Raw genomic sequence first — 20,527 nt, forward strand, 5'->3', positions numbered from 1 at the left:
GCCCTGAGCCAATGGCAAGACCTGTTTTTTTCTTGAAACCGAGCTGAGAATAGCTCAGTCTGTGTATAAAGTTGATAAAGATTTCATGAATCCTGTATTGTCTGTGGAAAAACGAAAAGATGCTTGTGGCTGCATTATTGATACCCTCAGGACGCTAACCTTGTAATGCAATCTTCAGAAGCACTTAAGAGAAAAGGGCCTCAAAATCTTTACAGAACAAGTCAGCAAAGCAAAACAACCTCATAAAAAACAGAAAGGGCATTTGTGAGTGTGGTGGGGGGGAGGTGGACAATGTTTTTCTGCCTGCATGCTTTGGAAAAAGAACAAACCTGGCTGACGTTAGAGATTGATCTGAACAGAAAAAGCTAAAATAATGGTTGTAAATGCACTGCTGAATTATTGTAGAAAAAGGGCTTCTTAAATTCCTTTTTTTTTTTTTAATAACCAAAAGAGCATTCAGCTTCCCATTGGTTCCTGATAAACAAGGCATGAACTCCAACGAACACCTGGACAGTCAGCTGTGACTATGTCCACTTTCTGCCCAAAAGGTAGCGCCAACTCAGCTAAAATCCAAAGAAGTGTCATTTATTCTAGCAATACTGTGCAATGCAGTCATGAAATGGAGAGGATAGCCAATTCATTTTATTTTTTCCAAACACGAATTTAAAAACAGGTTTAATGTTCACAAACAGTTTCGCAAGAGAACAATCAGCATTTTCATATAAAACGTTGAAAACAACTCCCAGATAAGCAGGAAGATGTTTTACCTCAATGAAATGCCAAATAATAATTAAATAGCTCTATGTGTCTTCCTGGGTGCAGTATTACAGTTCTTTAAGTAAACCACCGAGTCCTGGATTGTTTTCTTCTCCTTATGTACCTAGGCGATCCTATCTGTCTGACCTTTTAGATATCAATTTCGGGAATTCAATTGCTCAGTTTTCATATGCATGGTAAACCTGTGACTTAAACAATTATTCTGTTTTGTAGCCTGGAAAAAAAAAATCAATATGTTTATCAAAACACGTTCTCACAGATGCATTAAGTATTCCCTCAGTCTACACATCGGTCTGAACTCATACGGAAGTACTGAACTATTAAATTACAGATTGCGTTCAGCACCTCCCCATACCCCTGCAAGTCGAACGCAGAGACATCAGAGATGCTACCAGTTTCTGAAAGCCTGATCCACAGGGACATTAACAATGAAATAAAGCTGTTGTCAGAATTTATAGCCAAATCCTCTGGGAGGGAGCACTGTGCCAGATAGATAGCTTTTGTGAAATCGGGTTTTGCATTTCACAGAACTAATTCCACATCTATTCATATGACTCTTTTGATGTCCTTGTAAAGTAAAATGCAGGTAGTGTGTGGAAGAAAAAACAGGTTGTGACATTCATACTTTTCATCACACGCTGCTGCACAATTTACAAGACGATCTAACAAAAAAAAAAAACATACACAAAAAATGAAAAACTGGGTAAGATAATGCCGAAACATATGCCACTTTGTACTGTGTTGTGGAACTGAGCGAGAACAAAACCGGAATTACTTTTCTTATCTTTTTAGCCATTACTTGCAGCTCAATTATCACATAAGCACTTTCAACATCCTTACCAGAGCTTGCATAACAGTGTATCATTATAAGACTGTGTTAATATTTGTCTAGAATGCTAAATGACAGTTTCGAAACACATACTAGAAAAAACAGTGAACTCATAAATATAAACTGAGGTTACTGCTATATACAAATGTGCTACAACGAATAACTGTTTCTTTTGCCATTCCCATCGCTGATTAACAGCAGGAGCACTCTTCTGGATTAAAGTTTTACCTGTCACAGTCCATTGAATGAGTTATTCTTAGAGCCGGCAAGAAAATTATCTAATAATGCTTCATCAGTTTTCTAGGGCAGCCTCCATCAAATCATAAGGGCACGAGCATACGTCATTGCCAGCTCCGGGCTCTGCAGTTCAGCACAAATCTTATACCATCCCAACAGCTGTGAACGGACCGTCAGGAATAATGAAAGAAAATAAAAAGAGAAGCTACAGAACAGTTGCAGTCAGGATTTGCTATAAACCAGAGGCCCTTGAACACTGAAGCAGTCTCATTAAACCTCAACTATAGCACCATTACAATTAAGGGAGACATGTTCAGATATTTTGAAGAATAATACAAACATTCTGTGAAGCCCTGTCTTATCTATTTCAAACAGATCATATAAACCGCATTAGAATAACGAAGCATACATAAGCCTTTGAACAATTAATAAACCAAGGTACAGCATTCTTTAAGTGGGAACCCGACTATGCATTTTAATAAAGTATGAAATCATCTTTGAAAAGTTGTTTCTGGTGCATCTGAGTGCACCATCAGCGTGACTGGGAAAACGCCCTGACAAGCTACATGAGCCAGCTGAACAGAAAACAAAAAATGTTATCTAGCATTGACAAGGGCACTCTCTTGCTTTTTGCAGACCGAGATAAACTACAGAACTCAGATACTTCTATGTAACTGAATTACTGGCATCTTTTTTCAGAAAAGTAATAAATAGCAAAACAAGCGCACAACAAGAATTCACCAGCTTTGCAAGCACCACTTAAATAGGCAATTATAAATGTGTCCCCAGTTCCCACTGTAGACAAGATACCATCCTGTACTGTAAAACTGCAAATGGTTAACACCCCAGCTGATATTTAAAAACTTTATCAACTAAAATGCACAACACTACATAAGCCAAGATGAGAAAAGGCTTTCTTAATTCAGCGTTGGTGACACAATAACTGCTCTTAATAAAATACGTGAAGCTTAGGACGGTTGCTGAAAAAGACACAAGACGATGGATTCACAGAAAATTATACAATTGCTTTTTTTGCAGTTCCTATAACCTCTTGGACTACTCCCAGGAGCTCCATACAAATTACTGTAGTTTCAATTGTCACAAAAGGATGCAAAAGGGCTATGAACAGGATCACATTATATGCAATGTATAATTAAAACCTGAGCCCCACATAATGCATAATGAATAGGAAATCGGTGATGTTCTGTCATCGGCCTTATCCCTTTCAATTGACAGTGATGTAAGGGACAGAGCTCGCTAAAACGCTTTCAGTCCAACGGCCCCTCAGTTCTTGCCAGATTTTCCATTTTCTTGCGCTGAATAAAACATGACCTTGCAAAGAACACTGAACCAAGTTTGTACTCAGATAACAGGCTCGAATAAGAAAAGCCCACTTGGTGAAACAAAGCCTTATTTCTGATGGAAACCCAAACCTCCCTGCCTGATGACTCCACAGAATAAGAATCAATACCCCTAATGCATTTAATGCTGCCCCTTCTTTCCTGAAAGAGGACAGCACATCTCATTTAGACAGGAATACAACGTTGGGATTATACAGGTGTCTGGCTTCCCTGTGTTTGGAAAAAGTATACCAGTAAAATGTATTTCCATATATAAATATACACATATATATGAATTTAGATCCAGTTTAACAATGCATTAGATAACATTAGCAAGGAGACTTATATTGTTGTTTTAAATGTATAGGTGAACTTGCAATTTAAAAAGTCCTTGGTTCTTGCAAAATATTTTTAAATGGGAAAACATTGGATAACATTAGACTACGAAAGGGCAGAAATGGGAATGAAACTATGAACAAACAAAATAATCATTACAACTTTCTACTATGGAACTGAACTGGCAATTATATACATTTATTTTCCTTGAGATGAATCGAAAAAACAGACTAACATAACAGCAACCTCTACTTGTATCTAATATTGATTCTACCTCAAACACGGGTTTTAAAATTGTATCCAAGATATTCTAGAGATGGATATAGATCACTTATGAAAAAAATGTAATTACAGTAATCTCAATAGTACTTAAATGTCAGTCTTTTTATTTTATTGAAGAGCGAGGAAGTCACAAAGCCTTATTTTTAAGGATTCAGATGACTTTGCAGGGCTGTACTTGGTGTGCATTTTACTGGCCTACTTTGTCCAGCAGACTTAATTCTGATTGACACGTTGTTCAAATCCACACTAGGAAAAAAACAGGGAAAACATACACTATATTTACCTCATGAAAAAGGAAGATCTACAAAAGGGGGTTGACTAATATTCAAATCGTGTGAAGCCACAGCTGACTCTACTGTGGAAGTCACTCGCCGTTTCTGATTATTCCACACTGCTTGAACATCGGTAGTTTGGCGTGAAATGCTTCTGAAACCCTTTGAGAGGGTGGAGAAAAAAAAACCCACTTCCACTGCACGATGTCTCCATTACAACATCTCCAGGGAATAATGGTTCTGATCAGGGACCACTTCGATTGCGGCAGTCTCCAATTTGGCATTTCTCGCCTCATTCACAAGTAAAGCATTGCGCGTGTGTGTGTATATGAAGAACACAAGTCCATACACATTAAAATATATAGGTTCGTCAGTCAGCGTGTGTGCATTAGAACACGCATCACTGGTGATGTAAAATCACGTAGTACGCAGGAAACCATCAGTTTGTAGGTTTTACTGTTGCCGCTCTCTCGAGTGTTCAAGAGTAACAAGATCCACTTCATCGCATTCAGACGACCCAGCCTTCCCAGCACACCTGCATCTCTGACATGGCCCCCGTTCTCTCACCAGACTAAACAGAAATAGTTAGGCCCTATATATCAAACCATTTACAACTTAAAAATAGACCCAGAAAGTTCGAGTCAACACTATAAAAAGCCAGTATTCACTTTTTGACAGATCTGTGCGTAAGGCCTAAAGATTTTAAACCCACTATCTTTACTTTTATGTGTTGCCAATACTTAATGATGTTCAGCTTCAACAGCAGAACAGTGATCTCTCAGGTGCCACGAGGCTGACACGAACTGGTTTCAATTTGCTAAGTCAGGGTAAGAAGCCGTGGTTATAGTTTTTGCTAATGGTAAACCAGTTTACCATGCATATTCAGTCTTTATGCAGCAGTATGTATAAAAATTGATGTTCTGAATTAGCTATAGTTCAAATAAATGGCCAACTAAGGGTTAGATTCTGAGATTATTATTATTATTTTATTTTTTTAAGTAGTTTTTCCAGTGAGGGATACTTGATGGCAAGGGGCGGGGCAGCCAAGTTCACCTGCCCAAGGACGGGAACCGAATCTGTGATAATGCGTCCGAGTCCCCTTTGGCCCATGTCTCAGTGTCTACAGCCTTCTGTTCTCCTGAACTGAGCTTTCAGTCCTGGAAAAACACGCCTCTCTTATTGAATTTCCTTTCCATTCCCTGGACGAGGTTTAAAAGGTGCAGATACATATCTATACAACACTCTGGAAGGGCAATTTAATCCTGTGAATTACAGGGCTTTCAAGAGTACCCCCACACACATAATACATTAATTTGAACAAATTGTAAACGAAATACGCACAAATACATATTAAGAAGGAACTGAGGTGCAGGAAAAAGGGGGATAGGTAGAGTAACAAGTACCTGCAGAGCACTATATTTAAAGTAATGAATTTAAGTTGGGTAAATAATGTATTCTCTTGGATTTCTCCAGACGTCTGCTACAGGAGGGCTAATCAATGTGTCCTAATGGAAAATATCGCATGCTGTGCTCTGATAGACCAAGGGTACAAGTCAAAAACAGCAGGACATTTTAAAGCAGGATGGAATTGGGTGTGTGGATCCTCACACTGCAAACCAATTATGGATGACAAGCTCTGGGATACCGGGTTTGCATCTAATGCAGGAGAGCTTCACTGTACGTGTCAGAATTTAATTAAAACCAACCACCTTTCAATCAAAAGCATATGCTCCTCCACTGTAATTAGTACTTCTTCAAAGCAGAAACACTCCAGTGCCGCCCGTGTACTTTTTATAGGTAATCTATGCTTCCTTATGCTACTCTGTTATTGTTAGCACTTGTATCCTTTTACTGAAACTTCTACCATGCCTACCCCCCTTTAGCACATATCTAGGACTTCCCTGTATTATGTCTGCACTTGTTAGCTCATTGTACTAGGATATACGCTTATTGTATTTGGTTGTGATTGTACTACTGCACTTTGTAATGCTTTGAAATCTTTCTTTCTTATGTAAACTGTAAGTCACGCTGGATAAGGGCGCCTGCTAATAAGATGCATACATAAAAAATAATCTTCTCGTCAGTATTCATACAAATTGGGTTTAACTGTGGTTCATTTTACTTTATATACAACCTTTTTGTTTCATTTAGAATTTCAGTCCCTGCAAAAAAGCATAAACCTCTGCCAATGAATAACAATTAAGAAACGCACAACTGCTGCAAACTCCAGAACAGTTATGACATTTAAAATACACAAGAGAAAGAGAGAAATGTACATGATTTCCACTGTGGTTTGTCACGCTGCAGTACACAAGAGTGGGTATAGAAAAAACATATTTGCTGATTTACGCACAAAGACAAGTACCATTGAACAGTTATTTTCTCAACGCTTTACAAGTCAAACTCTCGAGTTTTAAGAACGTCTGTAGCCGGCCCACAAAGAGCTCTTTCATGGTGCGTCACGTGACTGTGGGAAACCTCTACAATACAGCACAAAGCCTGCGCCAGCGAGGAGCGTTCTGGCAAACACTGGCAGGCCTGGAGGAAAGTTAGGTTGTTTTGAAACTTATCTGCCTCTGCTTCTGATTGACTTGTATTATGCCATAATTTATGGTGTTTTTCTCTCTCCAGTACATCTTTGCTTGACACACTGTCATCTTAAAGGAAACAAACAAAGGCACTTAAAATGGGAAGATGACAAGCATCACTTTTACATTCCTTCTCCTATCTTGCCACCAAGCTGTGTCTCTCACACCAGCCTCCCTTCTCAAAGAAGAAAAACTGCATTAAGCTGTCAGCATCTGCCGGTCCACTCTTTATTTCAATAATTGGAATCCACAGCTAGAATCATAATTAGAAGCTTTACATCGTGGGGTTTGCTGCCACGTATGTGTAATTGAAAGCGGAAAACTAACAGTTGCATCAGTTACGGTTTGTAATGTACAGGTTAGCGTCAAAATCTCCAAAAGCTTTAATCTGTAATAAAAGAAATCTGAGGAATAAACCGTTCTGGCTGTGATGCGAGGATTCATGTGCTCCTGCAACACAGAGTAAATATTTAAATATAACAATATATGAAATGAATGCGTAGAAGAGAAAAAAACAAAAAGGTATGAAACTAAGTGCACATGGGGTTCCTAATTCACAATTTATGTTTCTGCTATGAAAGCTAATTACCACTGGTATTTGGGGGTTTATTTGAAATGCGTGTAGACGCTCTGGAGATGCACTCAGAACCAGATTCGAAGCGACTACTCGCCGTGACCGAATTTCACTCCTACATCTGTTTTCAAAGACATCGTCTGAGATGCCATCTAACAGTCAGTGTAGCAAATGGAAGCAGAGATTCAAAAGCTTGAATTAATCTGTCAGATTATAATTTTATCATTTTGAACAAGGCTACGTCTTCACTATACACACTTCTGGGGCTAAACAAGTTCTTGTTCCTCTACGTGACATGAATACGTATTCATATAATATCAAGAGACAACTTCACTCTTTCTTTCCCCTCTCAAGCACAAAACAATTCAACCAATAAGTCAAGCCTCTGCATGAAATTCAACTCCTTGTAATCTACGGTTCATCACAGAATTTGCATGTCCTCTACTTGGACGATCAGCCATGTTATTAAACCCACAGTGTGGCTGTGATTAGCCTGGCTGCCTCTCTGCCAAGGAAGCGAATGACTCATTCACCCCCGGAGTGGAAGTCAACCAGCTGAATTTGTCTCTAAGGTCTTAACCTAGAAACAGTCTCACTGAGAAGCTATAAAAGTACCCATTTTCCTGCTGCTTCCAGTCTAATTTGCAATCCAAAATATTGCTTATGTTCTATATTTGACTTTCCCGGCAAACATATTAGATGACACTTCCCTCACGCAGATCTGCAAGTCACAGGACACCCTACAGGTCAGATTTCATGTGAATCTGCAAATCTGACAGATCTTCCCGCTGTTCGGCATGCACACAAACCACTCCATTTGGCTTGACCTGTACCTCATGTGCACTTGACCTCTGACCTATTAAGTAATCTAGCATATGGGTCCAGAGACCATCTTCTACAACAGGGAAAGCAGTCCCAAAAAGACTGTAATGCTTCACAGGATGGGTATGTTAAAACTGCACACTTCTAAACTGTGGAAATTCCTCAGTCTGGTACAGGGCCTCTTCAAAAACAATATATGTTATAGATTTATGGGAATATATATATGTACACACACACACACACTATTATATAGGAATCCTTTGATACAACATGCCCCAGCAAAATACAACTTTAAAAAACTAGTCCAGGCTTCAGAGACCATCAACTATCTTATTGCATTTATTCAATTTATATTATTTCTCCCATTACACTTTTGCTGAAATGGAAACTGCTCGAGTATTAAGGGTACTTACCGCTGTTTGCATACAAGAAACATTGTCCCAAGGTACTGTTTCAATGGGGAATGGAATTATACTGTGCAAAAGATGCATTACTGCAAATTGTAATAGCTCCTCTAAAGCAATATCATTTTTCAGCTAAACATTATTATTTTATTTTTTTTGGACAAAACCAAGTCTCAATCCTCACCTGCTTGGCTGCATTCCTCAGCACTGCAGTGTGTCACGTGAAGGGTCTCGCTTATTATTTTAAAAAACGAATCCCCCCCCCCGTTCAATATTACTGTTTGAGGTTAGTGGTTTTACAACATGGTGGCACACTTAATCTTTAGGGAACAGGCAACACGATACACATGTCAAATGTTCACAAGTTCTGTAGTTCAGGTTCAGACAATGAACTTTACAGCTTTGAAACAAGGTTTATTGCTTGAAGATATCTGTACTATAATTTAACTACACATACTCCATAGGCTTGGAAAAGTAAATAAAATAAAACAATGACTGAAGATTTTAATTGAATTCCTACTCATTAGCTTTATAATATAGTACATGAGGTTCATGTCCGGTAATTGACCAGGCATTGGCAGTTGCGATGCTCTCACTGTTTAGCTTGGCGTCACTGATTGGTCACAGCTGGTGGTCTGCAAAGGAATGGGATTGTCTGCCAGTCAATGCACAAGTATTGCTGTGAGCGGTCCTTGGCAAATCCCTGCCAAACCACCCCTTAATCGGTCCCAGGTATAGACTGCATTCCCTTTGTTACAAAACAAACCAACTGATTTCAATACATTCAGAAAAAACAACTACAATGATAGGAAGTATAGAATTGAATACTAGTTAGTGTTCATTTTCCTTTTTTACATTATGATCTAAGCACATCAAGTACTTTACTACAGTAACACAAATCAGACAGTTGAGAAACTTTATACGTCATAATCTTCTTTTAAGTGTTTTAGTTCAGGTTTGTTTTAGGTATTAAAGCTTTTGGGATTTGCATTCCTTTAACAAAACAGACATGTTAATTTCAAGTGTTTTGCAGAATGCTTCACTGGTTAAACTTTTCCCTTTAGATAATAGATTTAGGAGTGAAAATTGAGTTGGCTGCACAATTATCCCTTAAACCTACAATTCATGTTAATATGATCTCAAGCTTGTCCGTACAGCGTCTTTAAAGACCAGCATTACTTTTAGAAGCAATCAGTAATTAAATCATTCCGAAAATCTTTCAATTTATGTACCCAAAGAAATTAGAATTTTTAAAGTAAGCCTAATTTCCTATAAAGCAATCAGATAAAAGCCTTGAAGGCATAAAGAAAAAAGAAAAAGTACTGTGAGTAATTAGTTAGTTCAGACCTTATAAAAACTTTTAAATGTTTTTAAACCGATTATAATTACCCTTTAACTTTTTGTGCTGTGTATAGTGGAGACTACATGAAATTAGTCCTTCAAGAGATGACCTAATGCATGACTGCCTGTATTAACATACATCTCCTGAAGCCCTGCACTGAACTCACATTAGAAGGGTGGATTTCTTTCAAGAATGCAAAATCACTTAGCCTAAAGTATAAGGTTGCATTAAGAACAGATCAATACTTTCTAAGGCCTTTTGCTAAGTTTATTCCTACCAGACTCATGGACTGCATTATTTTTCAATCCAGTACTCAATGTGCTGCAAATTATTTTAAAAGCGTTTTTCCCCAGCACACCATCATAATCTAAAATGGCTTAAGAAAAATTAAAAAAGTACATCTAAATGCACAGCCTATATATTAAGAAGGCCATGACAGACTGAAAGGAACAAGACATTAAAATGCACAAAGGGACAGAAAAACAGATAAGAGGATATTATTATATTTTAAAAAGGGAAAAAATAAAAGAATTAAGATCCCATTTCATTCTGAAAGGTCACAATGGATTAAAGCTCCGTTTCCTGCACTGCATTAATGAAATCACTGCATTGCAGAGGCGAGGCAGATGTATGTGGCGAGTTCTAGATAAGCCAGTCCGTGAGGTATTCTGTGTGTCACCGATACTGCCCAACACAGAAAAGTCTTTGAAGACGGGAGGGAAATCAGTCAACATTTGAGGACAGTGCTTCGTCTTCTGTTTTTATTGCAATGGCAATATGTTCTAGTTTGGCACCCTCCCCTTTTGACTTTACTATCTTGGCAGTAAAGTATTTTTTTAAATCCTGACAGCAAAGGTGATCCAATCCTTCTGCCTTTCTAACACCAGCAAAGAAATGATGCAGAAAACGTCTAAGGAGCATGTTCTCAACTGAAGCTGAATTAAAGATAATCAAATAGACATGTAGTGCTATAACACAGTTATCCTGGATAGTTCCTTATCTGTGAAAACATGCTCTATTAGTATGATCTATTTATATGTTAGATATGCTATATTTAACGTAAGTGCTCCCTGAAATCAGTCAATGTTCTTGCAGAGTTGTATTTTTAAAACCTATTGTGCCCGACCAATTCAGAATCAAATGCCTTTTGTGATATATTGTAGGATGAGTGTTGGTATTCTGGCAGCTGCTTTCTCCGTAAAACGATGACAAGGTCAGGACTCAGAGAACTGCAATAATCAACCCTTAGAGGTGAGGAAAGAACAGATCAATATTTCACCATAACACACTAACCACAACATTTATCTCATTGAACAGTCAAATACACAGCTCTGGAAAAAATTAAGAGACCACTCCAAATTCAGAAATCAAAGTTAAGTGGTCTCTTAATTTTTTCCAGAGCTGTATATGTATGCATGCGTGCGACCGATACTTTGCTGGAGTAACCTAGAAAAAAGATGCAGTCGATTGAGACTAGTGAAAAAATGTTGGGGAGTCCCATTATTATAGGGCCTTTGTTGACTTTCTTCAGAAAACTAAACACTTCATGGACTGCATATTAACAAGGAAATCCAAGGATTGAACAGCAGCTTTTAATGTGTTCTGCAAAAGCGAACAAAACAAAAGCTACAGAATACAAGAGGGTTTTAAATGTTCTCATTCCACAGAGAATACCAAACCCCAATTTCTGATATAGACTGATATACAATGTTCAATTCCAATACACAGTTTTATCCACATAAATAGAACTGGACAGGTTGCAAATTGTAACAAGCACATCCATTTTTGGAAGTTGAGCCCCTGACAGATATGTGCTTTAATTTACCAGAAGAAAAATGGATTTAAACTAAAAAGCAAATAAATTAATGTTAACTATCAAAATTCAATATAGTGAAAGCAAGTATAATATTGAGATAACTGCATGAGTCCAGTTGTGCACTACAGGGCATTATGCATATTGTGGTTAGAAATATTTATTAAAATATCTTTCAGACAGTAGCAAGACAAACTTCTAATATAACTATGTGCATATCATACCTACACAACGACATGCTATTTCAAATTGTAAAAAGAGTATTTAAAGCAGGGGTGGCAGACATCAGTCCTGACGTTATTTTGTCTGGTAGGCTTATCTAAGACTTTCACATTTGAGTTGTATAGCTGATAACTTCAAATATGTTGATGACTCAAAATGATCTGCCCACAGAACATTCCAGAGCCTGTACAATTCATCCAGTTCATCAGTTAATTAGCCCAATTAAGGAACCAAGAGCTGGAACAAAAAACTGAAGACACCCCAGCCCTCCAAAATAATTTGGTCTTTAACTACAACAGACATAATGATACAAATCTTAAAAAATGACTGGAAGATGTCTTACTTAAAGGAATCAATCAGCCACACTAACAAGGATTGAACACCAGATGGCTTACTGTTTGTGCCCTCCCAGAGTGATGTACTCTATGGAAAACCTAGATCACACAGCAGGGAGAGATCTGTACAGTACAGCGTGCAAAACCTTTCATTTGTGTGTGTGTGTGTGTGTGTGTGTGTGTGTGTGTGAGTCCGGGGACCACTGTCTTGAGCTGAACAAAACGGTGCGGAAAGGGGTGCTTGTGCACGGCCACACTGATCCGGGTTTCTTCCACAGTGATTAGTGCTAATGACCTCACCTCTTGCAAAAAAACGAAATATCAATATTGTTTCATCACGCGTGGCAGCTCCCCGGGTCCGAAGGTGGTTTTCAGGGATGACAACACATGCTTGCCTGACCTTAAACCCAATCTACTGCCTGGTTGGCAATCCAACAATGCCATTCTGGGAGTGTTCCTCACCCACCCACTACCATGACATACCAGAAGGGCAATCATACAAAAAAAGACCAACTCTGATTTGCAGGGATACCACACTGGCCTCACTCTTCCACTGCAGCTTAAGGTCATCACATGCCATGCTTATAGTGGGCCAACATGTGTGCTTATTCGCAATGCAGTCTATAAAGAATATTGAGTGGAGATCTGTGATTTGATTGCATAATAATGACAATTCACCTGCTTTGTTTTGTTTAAATGTGTTATATGCAATTCAAGACAGAAATGGCTAAATGCACACATCAAAGAACAAGCATAAAACCGTACAACCATGGTATACGGACAGCATTAGGTGCTTAAAAAGAGCAGAAAGCGAAGGATAATATACAGATGACACCCTGTGCAACAGCTCCACAGCCCTGCTGCATCACATTCAGGTCACAGCCCCCACCACAATAAAACGTCACCCTCTTTCTACTCACCTGTCCAAAACCTGCTGTATTACCACCGCATTGTGATCCGCCATGTTCGCATAAACACGTCACCTACACAGCAATAAATAGTGCACACAAAAAGCGCAGGCCTACAGCTGGTATCGTCCTCCCAGACACGGCCTCGGCCACAGCAGGGCTTAAATCAAACACAGATACCAGCGCAACGCAAACGTATATTATGATGCATATGCATGTATTTATGTATAGGCTACTAAGGACAGATAAAGATAAAACCCGCTCTATATCCAACGTGCTCGTTTCCACGTCCCGTTTTCGCTCCAGTCGAGTGCTACTTTGTTTGTTATTACTATAATCACGCCGTTGTGGCCGCTTGACTCCATTGACTGCGCTGGGATGAGGTAAGGGAGGCGACGGCGACGTGCGCTGCGTCACCACGAATGCGCACTGCGTCACCACGAATGCGCACTGCGTCACCACGAATGCGCACTGCGTCACGAATCATAACAAGCCGGAGCCGCAGCGGAGAGATGACACGCAGCCCGGGCGCCTGGGATATGTAGTTTGATTTTGTATACGCTTGGTGCTCCATATTTCCAAAACAAATTGCAAATAAATGCTCTAACTCGTGTACGCCTTTAAAGCTGGCAGGCTGTTTGCAGAGGCGAGCAGCATGAAGATACACATATGGCTACAGAATACATCTTATTTCGGTAGGCACTCCTTTTTACAGAATATAATACTTATCGCCGATTCATTGCTTGATGCTTATTAATATCTAATCAGCTGTTTATATGCAATTTGCATGGATGTCATTGATGTGTAGGAATGGGTAAATATGTATACTTGTCAATATAACCGGTGTTACTTCTTGCTTTTTTTCAAATCCATTATAGCTTCTATTCTATTTGAAATAAAACATGCATCAAGCCCTCTTCTGTTAAGCACGACTTATTTACGCTGTATTACAAAATATTTATTATCATTTATTGTCTGTGACGTTTCTGTTCTATAGGCTAGCAGGATATGACACTGAATGCTTAATTTTCATATAATTGATAAACATTAACTGTCACACAAATCAGTTACAGCTTCAAAAAATTAATGAAAGGAAGAAAAAAAAGGGTGGATTGATAATAAACAGCAACTTTCTCATTCACAAAACTTTACATCCCAAATCCGGGGATTTATCTGAGTTTTGCGGCAGCGTTTAGAGGGACTACAAATCCCGGCAGCCTCTCCTTGCAGGACGCATGCGCCGTAAGCGATCAGCTGTTAAGCCACTGCTGACTCCAGCTCGGCAGAGGGGCAGCTCGTCTGTCATTTCCAAACCCAGCAGAGGCAAACAGAAATAGCCCCATTTACTGAATCCCCAAAGGTGAACGATAAAGGTAAAGCCTGTTTATTGAAAACGGTCAGAAAAGCACGCAGTGCATGAAAGTACCGGATAAAAAGAAGTCTGGAAATGAATATGTATATGTGCGTGTGTGTATAGTCATGCTTATATACATATACCGTAGTTTTGTCTGTCATTTCTGTCTTTCTGTTCGATCAGATAGAGTATTGATTGAGTGTAACTTTGTGAACTGACCCCTTTATTGATTACGATTCGTGACCTTGGTCATAGGCAGCAGTCATGCATGCAGCGGCAGGAAAGACAAGGATATGTGGACTGAATGTGCTGTACGATATATATTTAACAGCTGATTTGGATACAGCTGTAAGGGGATTACATACAAATATAAATATAGGACTTGATGCATAGGAGCTTTTTGGGATGCCCATCCATGCAATCCCTGTCTCGTTCACGGTAAACAACTTTATTCAACGCAGCTGATGTCAGATTGGTTATGCGTGATTCTGTGGCCGTTGTTATTGTGTAGCACAGTGTCATTTACTTAGGATATGTGTTTTATTTTTGAATTACCTTCAGGATTACATTTGAAACTGTCACAATACAGACGAGTCCCCCGTCTACTTTAGTGTAGCCGTTTGCTGCAGTTGCTCACCTCAGTTGAGTGGCTAATTTTAATCTGCCTTTATAAAAATAAAACGAGTAACCCCTTTTAGACGTGTGATCATGCATTAAAACAATCTGTGTTTCGTGGAGGGAGGACAGCAACATCAGCACTTGAAATAACATGCAAGTGCGGCTTACTGCTGCACCAAATGGTATATCATTTTAAAAGCCAAGATCACCCTTTTAACCTTTGACATCATCGCCATAATAATGCAGTAGGCAGCAGACAGATACTACCTTCAAAATAAACAGGCTTTGTTATATAACTAATAGAAAACGACAAGAAGGAGTTAAATATTGTGGGTGTAACCCAGGTATCTGTCTTAATTATATCCTTTAGATTTACTGGCTTCACAACTTGTCTTAACAGGACAGAAAGTGGAAACAGGATTGTTGGTTTTTGACATTTTGGGGGGCGATTCACTATCATTATTCACAAAAGCCCCCATGCCTAAATAAAAAGGGTGGGGTTTAAGGTTGAGCACATATAATTCGTGGAAAGGGCAGTGCATAGGCTACTTTAGGCCTGGTTATGTAAGCATTTGCATCAGTATTTGTTCACATATTTTCTCAGCAGTTTTAACTTTTATTCCCACATGTCACTGTGGGAACCAGGTTTTTGTTGATCAGAGAGCAGCCTAATAATTGGTGTATTAGCACAACTATTGATATATCCTCATCTGGGTTGTTTTAACAGCACTGACAGTCAGATGCCTGGCTTTTCCTGCCTGGTTTGTCTGTGGATGCCAGGAAGCACATGAGTGACTGCTTTCCACTTGACAAGCACCCGGATTCCTGGCGTTATTGAAATATCCGAAAGCTGCTCCTTTAAATGTGAAACGGGGGTGGTGTGTCTCTTTAACCTTGCTGAAGGACGCAGCTGTATTTATTGACGTATGCAAATGCCTGTAGGGGTGGTCCTAGAAAAAAACAGGAACCAGAATCAGTTTCACATTGCAGTCTGGAGTTCCGGTGAAAGGGAAAAAGAGACGTGGCGAAAATCGGTGACTCTCGGTGTCCTCCAAGCGTCTCTCCCATTCACAGCCGAGGGGAACGGAGGCGTCGGAAAAGGGTGAAGCCGCTTAATCTTTCATGCGTGCGATCATTGCATAGTTTCTACTAAATGGGCGATTACGGATTTGCTCTGCTGTCGGCCAGTCCCAGCAGTAGAGGTAGCAATAATCACAACAGCCACCCCCTCCCCGGGTCCTCGCCGGCCAGCGTGTCTCATGAGCACCTCACTAATAACCCGTCTTTGTGTTTCCCCGTTACAGCTCAGCAAACCATGCAGGATGATTTACTGATGGACAAAAGCAAAGCCCAGCCGCCAGCACCACCACAGCAGCAGCAGCAGCAGCAAGATCCAACCACCGCAGAGCCCCCATCCACCCCGACCCCCTCATCCGAACCCCCCCAGTCGGAGGACAGCCCGACCGGTACCAGCAGCCAGGCAGCCCCCGCTCAGCCGCAGCAGCAGCCGCCGCACACCAACAAAGAGAAAGCGCCGATGGAGTCGCCCATCCTGCCGGGGTTGAGCTTTCACCAAGCGCAGGAGCCCGGCGGCGGCACCTCCTTGTCCACTTCTTTCGGGAACACCTGGTCCACTGGAAGCACGAACGCCGTGGACGATAGCTTTTTCCCAGGGATACCGCCGGTCAACGGGACGATGCTTTTCCAGAATTTCCCCCACCAACTTAACCCGGTATTCGGTGGCACCTTCTCACCCCAGATCGGCTTGGCACAGACTCAGCATCAGCAGCAGCAGCAGCAGCCGCCGCCGCCACCGCAAGCCCAGCCACCGCAGCAGCAGCAGAGGAGGTCCCCTGTCAGCCCCAACCAAGCCCCGTTCCCCCAAAGAAACGCGTACAGTCACCAGACCATCATGAACAGCAAGGCTTCCTCCTCCTCCTCCTCCTCCTCCTCTGCCTCGTCGTCCGCTTGGAATAATCACCAGAACGCCGCCTGGAGCTCAGCCTCCAACCCCTGGAGCGGGCTCCAGGCGGGCCGGGACCCCAGGAGGGCAGTGGGGGTCGGGGTGGGCGTGGGGGTCGGTGTCGGGGTGCCGTCTCCCCTCAATCCCATCTCCCCGTTGAAAAAGCCCTACTCGAGCAATGTCATCGCGCCCCCGAAATTCCCCCGAGCTGCTCCTGTCGCCCCCAAGTCCTGGATGGAGGACAACGCCTTCAGGACCGACAACAGCAACAACATGCTGCCTTTCCAGGTAACCTCAGACGCAGCCTGCTCGTTACAGTGTAGCCGCCCGCCCTGCGGTGCACAGTGTAGCCACGATTGCTGTCATTTGATTTCAGAAATTGAAATTGCTGCAGTAATATAATAACAATGCGTGAATTAATTGATGTATGCATGCACGCTAATCCTATAACGTATACTATGCTTTATACATAGTAGGTCGAATATTAACGTTTAATTCATATTGTCAGTCCTGTGAGGACACTAGTCTGATGTGCGTGTGAGAGAGTGATCCATATGGAAGAGGGTATCTCCATATCTGCCTCAATCAACATCAGCATTGACATTGATCATTTTTGTTTCGGAAAATGCATTTTTTTTTTACCTTCATAAAACAAACCTGAACCTAATAGAGGCAAAAATGCGTGTTTGTGATTCTTCCTTGCGATTTGGTCCCCTTGTTATTCATATGCATTGAACAATCTCAATACAGAGAGTATAACATGACGCACAGTATAGGTGTATCCCATAATATAATCCTCCGTTTCAAATAAGCGATATTGGCTTCATCCTTAGCTAATTCTGTGGGGTAAATAATGTGCATTTTGCCACTTGTAGGACGTGACCTTCACAGCGGTATTTCAATGGAGTCCTCTGAGATGATCAAGGTGTTTGCTGTTTGTCACAAGAACCGAAAGTTTCCATCTTTTCTTGCTCCAATTACATGAGACGCATTTCTAGTTTGTTAATAATGTGTGTATACAGCGAGTTAGTTAAACCTGGCATTTCATCGTGATAGTGTCACCCAATTTGATACTTGTCTAGAAAAGGTATTTTGGATCTGCCTGCCTCCAGTTTCTAGATTCATCTCGGCGTCACGGTGTTGTGAGATGAGTGCTAACGATTATTTTGCACAGTTTGTCCAGAGGGGTTTGTGCTTTTTTAAACCCGACGCATGTTCACTGCAGAAACCAGAAGTGTGGCTTGTGCTGGATGCGCGCTGGCTCGTTAGCATTAGTGTTATTCCTGCGGTTAGTGTGCATGCGTCGCGGCAGCTTTAAAATGCAAGCGTTGACTTTCTTTGCAAAGACGATGGCATTTGAAGAGCATGGTTTATTTGATGATTTCTGTTCTTCTGACACAATCCAGCCCCATCCGGGTGGTTTAAAGGGTTAAAGCGCCCGTCCACAATAGTGCCAGCTCACAGTGTTTAAAGGGCGCCCTGCTCCCGTCCCATTGGCCGGCGGCGGAGCAGGGGCGGCGCTTGCGCGGTTGACGTTTCCGGACAGTGGCGTGCTGCCTGCTGTCACATGTGACTGGGGTGCTGCCCCATCTATTGATTTCATCTTGACTCTGAACCCAGTGTTGTTGCATGCTTTTTTTTTTCTCATGCTTGCATTCAATACAGTGCAGTAGTTTGAACCCATCTCACTGGGTCAAGCAAATTAAACTGTAATCAGGACCGAATTATGCTACACATCAGAAATATAGCATGCCAATCTACCATATACTGACATGTAGGCTTCATAACATTGATATATCCCTCCTATGCTCGATATACCAATCTTATATATAGTCTAACATGAAATATTCCAGGGATCTACTTCAGATGAGGTTTATAAAACAAATTAACTCCTACTTATTCTGATCCAGCTTTTAAAAGTTCCATTTAAAAACAATGTATGAGTATTATGAACACTGGCTAATAACCAAATAGATGCCGGTCCTTTCTCATTTTCTTTTGTTCCTATTATGTACGTGCTAAGGGTCATAATAGCCAAGGATATCTTTACTAGCTTTAAAGCTTTCATGCATCCTAGCAACAGATCCATCGCGGAAGTGGAGAAGGTGACCTCTATACAGACAGGCAGTCACTAATTTTAGTATTTAGTTTCATTTTAGTGATGATGGTACTTTTAAAAGGTGATGGATATTAATTAAATTTGGCCTTTGTAACTTTTGAGAAGTGGAACTTGATGATAATTGATATTTTTCTTAATGACTTTGGGTTACCTTTCTGATTACTTGATTCTTGTTCTGAATTGTGGTCTCCTAGTAGCAGGTCTCAGTGCACAGCTGCAGACCTTGGGCTCTCAAAACAGGAATGTCTGGCTTTGAAACCAGATTAATATAATTAACTGGATATGCTGTATTAAATACAAAAATAAAGCATATTAAGTATCTTTTATGCTTGGATTTATATGATATGCAATTGGAGAACTGAGACAGATTGATTACAGATTTAAAACATGTTAAAATAGGGCATACCCTTGAGTAATTTAAATAAATTATAGACAAAAGGAGGCAGTTTCTGAATTTATTAAAATGAAACTGTTAATATGCTGTCATGTTTCCTAAAGTGAAAAACATTTATACCAAACACATAGTGTCATGCCATATTATTAAAAATAAACCAGATTCTGTGCAAAAGTTTACAGAAACATTATTTGCTACAAATAATATGCTGTAAATAATACATTGTCTTCTCCGAGCATCATACCTATCTAGGCACCTATCTAGATAAATATAATTTGCTTTCCGTTTTACTTGGCAGCGAGTAACAGCAACTTGCACCCCATCCTTATCAAGTTTCTAATGAAACGAGGGGATGCAGAGGGTTTGTGCTGCTGTTTACTATAGTTAAAGGTAGTACAATTACAAAGGTAGAGCATTGGTCAGAAAACAAAATGGCTTTTGCTGTAGTATTTAGTAAGAAATTTCATTGCAAAAACTAGTTACAGTATCTTGGTTCTATTGCTCAGACGTGTATGTGGGAGATCTGATATTAACCAGCAGAGTCACTGCATATAATATTTATGGCACATTAAATATTTAGAAACTAGACCATCTTCCCTGACTTTGAACCCTTTAGGTGTCTAACTTTAAGACATTTCGAACCCTCTAAAAATTTCTGTATCCTGTAGTGTTTTTCTGTTTTATTGATGTTTTCATATCTGGGATATAGTTTGTGGTCATTTCCACATATTTGATAGTTTCTCTCTTTTGAATGTGACTGGTCTTGTAACAAATTGGCCTGTTTTATTCGGGTCTGAAAGTTTTCGGTTAGGCTATATCATTCTAAAATGATTATTTCCCACCGAAAGCATTGGGAGAGAGCAGTTTGTATTTTCAATAAATAAATACATTTTCCAAAATCTTAATCGAACCTGACTGCAGTGTCAAACAGAAATGTTTTTGTTTTGCAGATAGCAACCAGCTGTCACATTTGATTTCCCCTTAAGTACCGCATTGTA

At 40.3% G+C, this 20,527-nt stretch overlaps 2 protein-coding genes across 8 annotated transcripts in view; one reads left to right on the forward strand and one right to left on the reverse strand.

Moving 5' to 3' along the window:
- The window catches only part of marchf5 (membrane-associated ring finger (C3HC4) 5), a 28,705-nt gene extending 15,223 nt beyond the window's left edge, over positions 1 to 13,482 (reverse strand). Inside the window, exon 1 of the mRNA XM_066693026.1 lies at positions 13,094 to 13,482. Coding sequence (XP_066549123.1) covers positions 13,094 to 13,137 — 44 coding nt within the window. The 5' untranslated portion in view covers positions 13,138 to 13,482. The remainder of the gene's footprint in view (positions 1 to 13,093) is intronic.
- An 868-nt stretch (positions 13,483 to 14,350) lies between these two features.
- cpeb3 (cytoplasmic polyadenylation element binding protein 3) overlaps positions 14,351 to 20,527 on the forward strand; it is a 49,351-nt gene continuing 43,174 nt past the window's right edge. For 4 of the 7 annotated variants that reach the window (XM_066693680.1, XM_066693681.1, XM_066693684.1 and 1 more), the window contains exons 1-2: positions 16,036 to 16,255; positions 16,358 to 17,304. In XM_066693680.1, coding sequence (XP_066549777.1) covers positions 16,207 to 16,255; positions 16,358 to 17,304 — 996 coding nt within the window. In that variant the 5' untranslated portion in view covers positions 16,036 to 16,206. Of the gene's footprint in view, positions 14,455 to 16,035; positions 17,305 to 20,527 lie in introns of those variants that run through there. The other 3 variants (XM_066693683.1, XM_066693682.1, XM_066693679.1) reach the window with 3 other exon arrangements.

The sequence above is a fragment of the Amia ocellicauda genome, chromosome 20 (genome assembly GCF_036373705.1).
Source record: "Amia ocellicauda isolate fAmiCal2 chromosome 20, fAmiCal2.hap1, whole genome shotgun sequence".
In the NCBI taxonomy this organism is placed as follows: domain Eukaryota; kingdom Metazoa; phylum Chordata; class Actinopteri; order Amiiformes; family Amiidae; genus Amia; species Amia ocellicauda.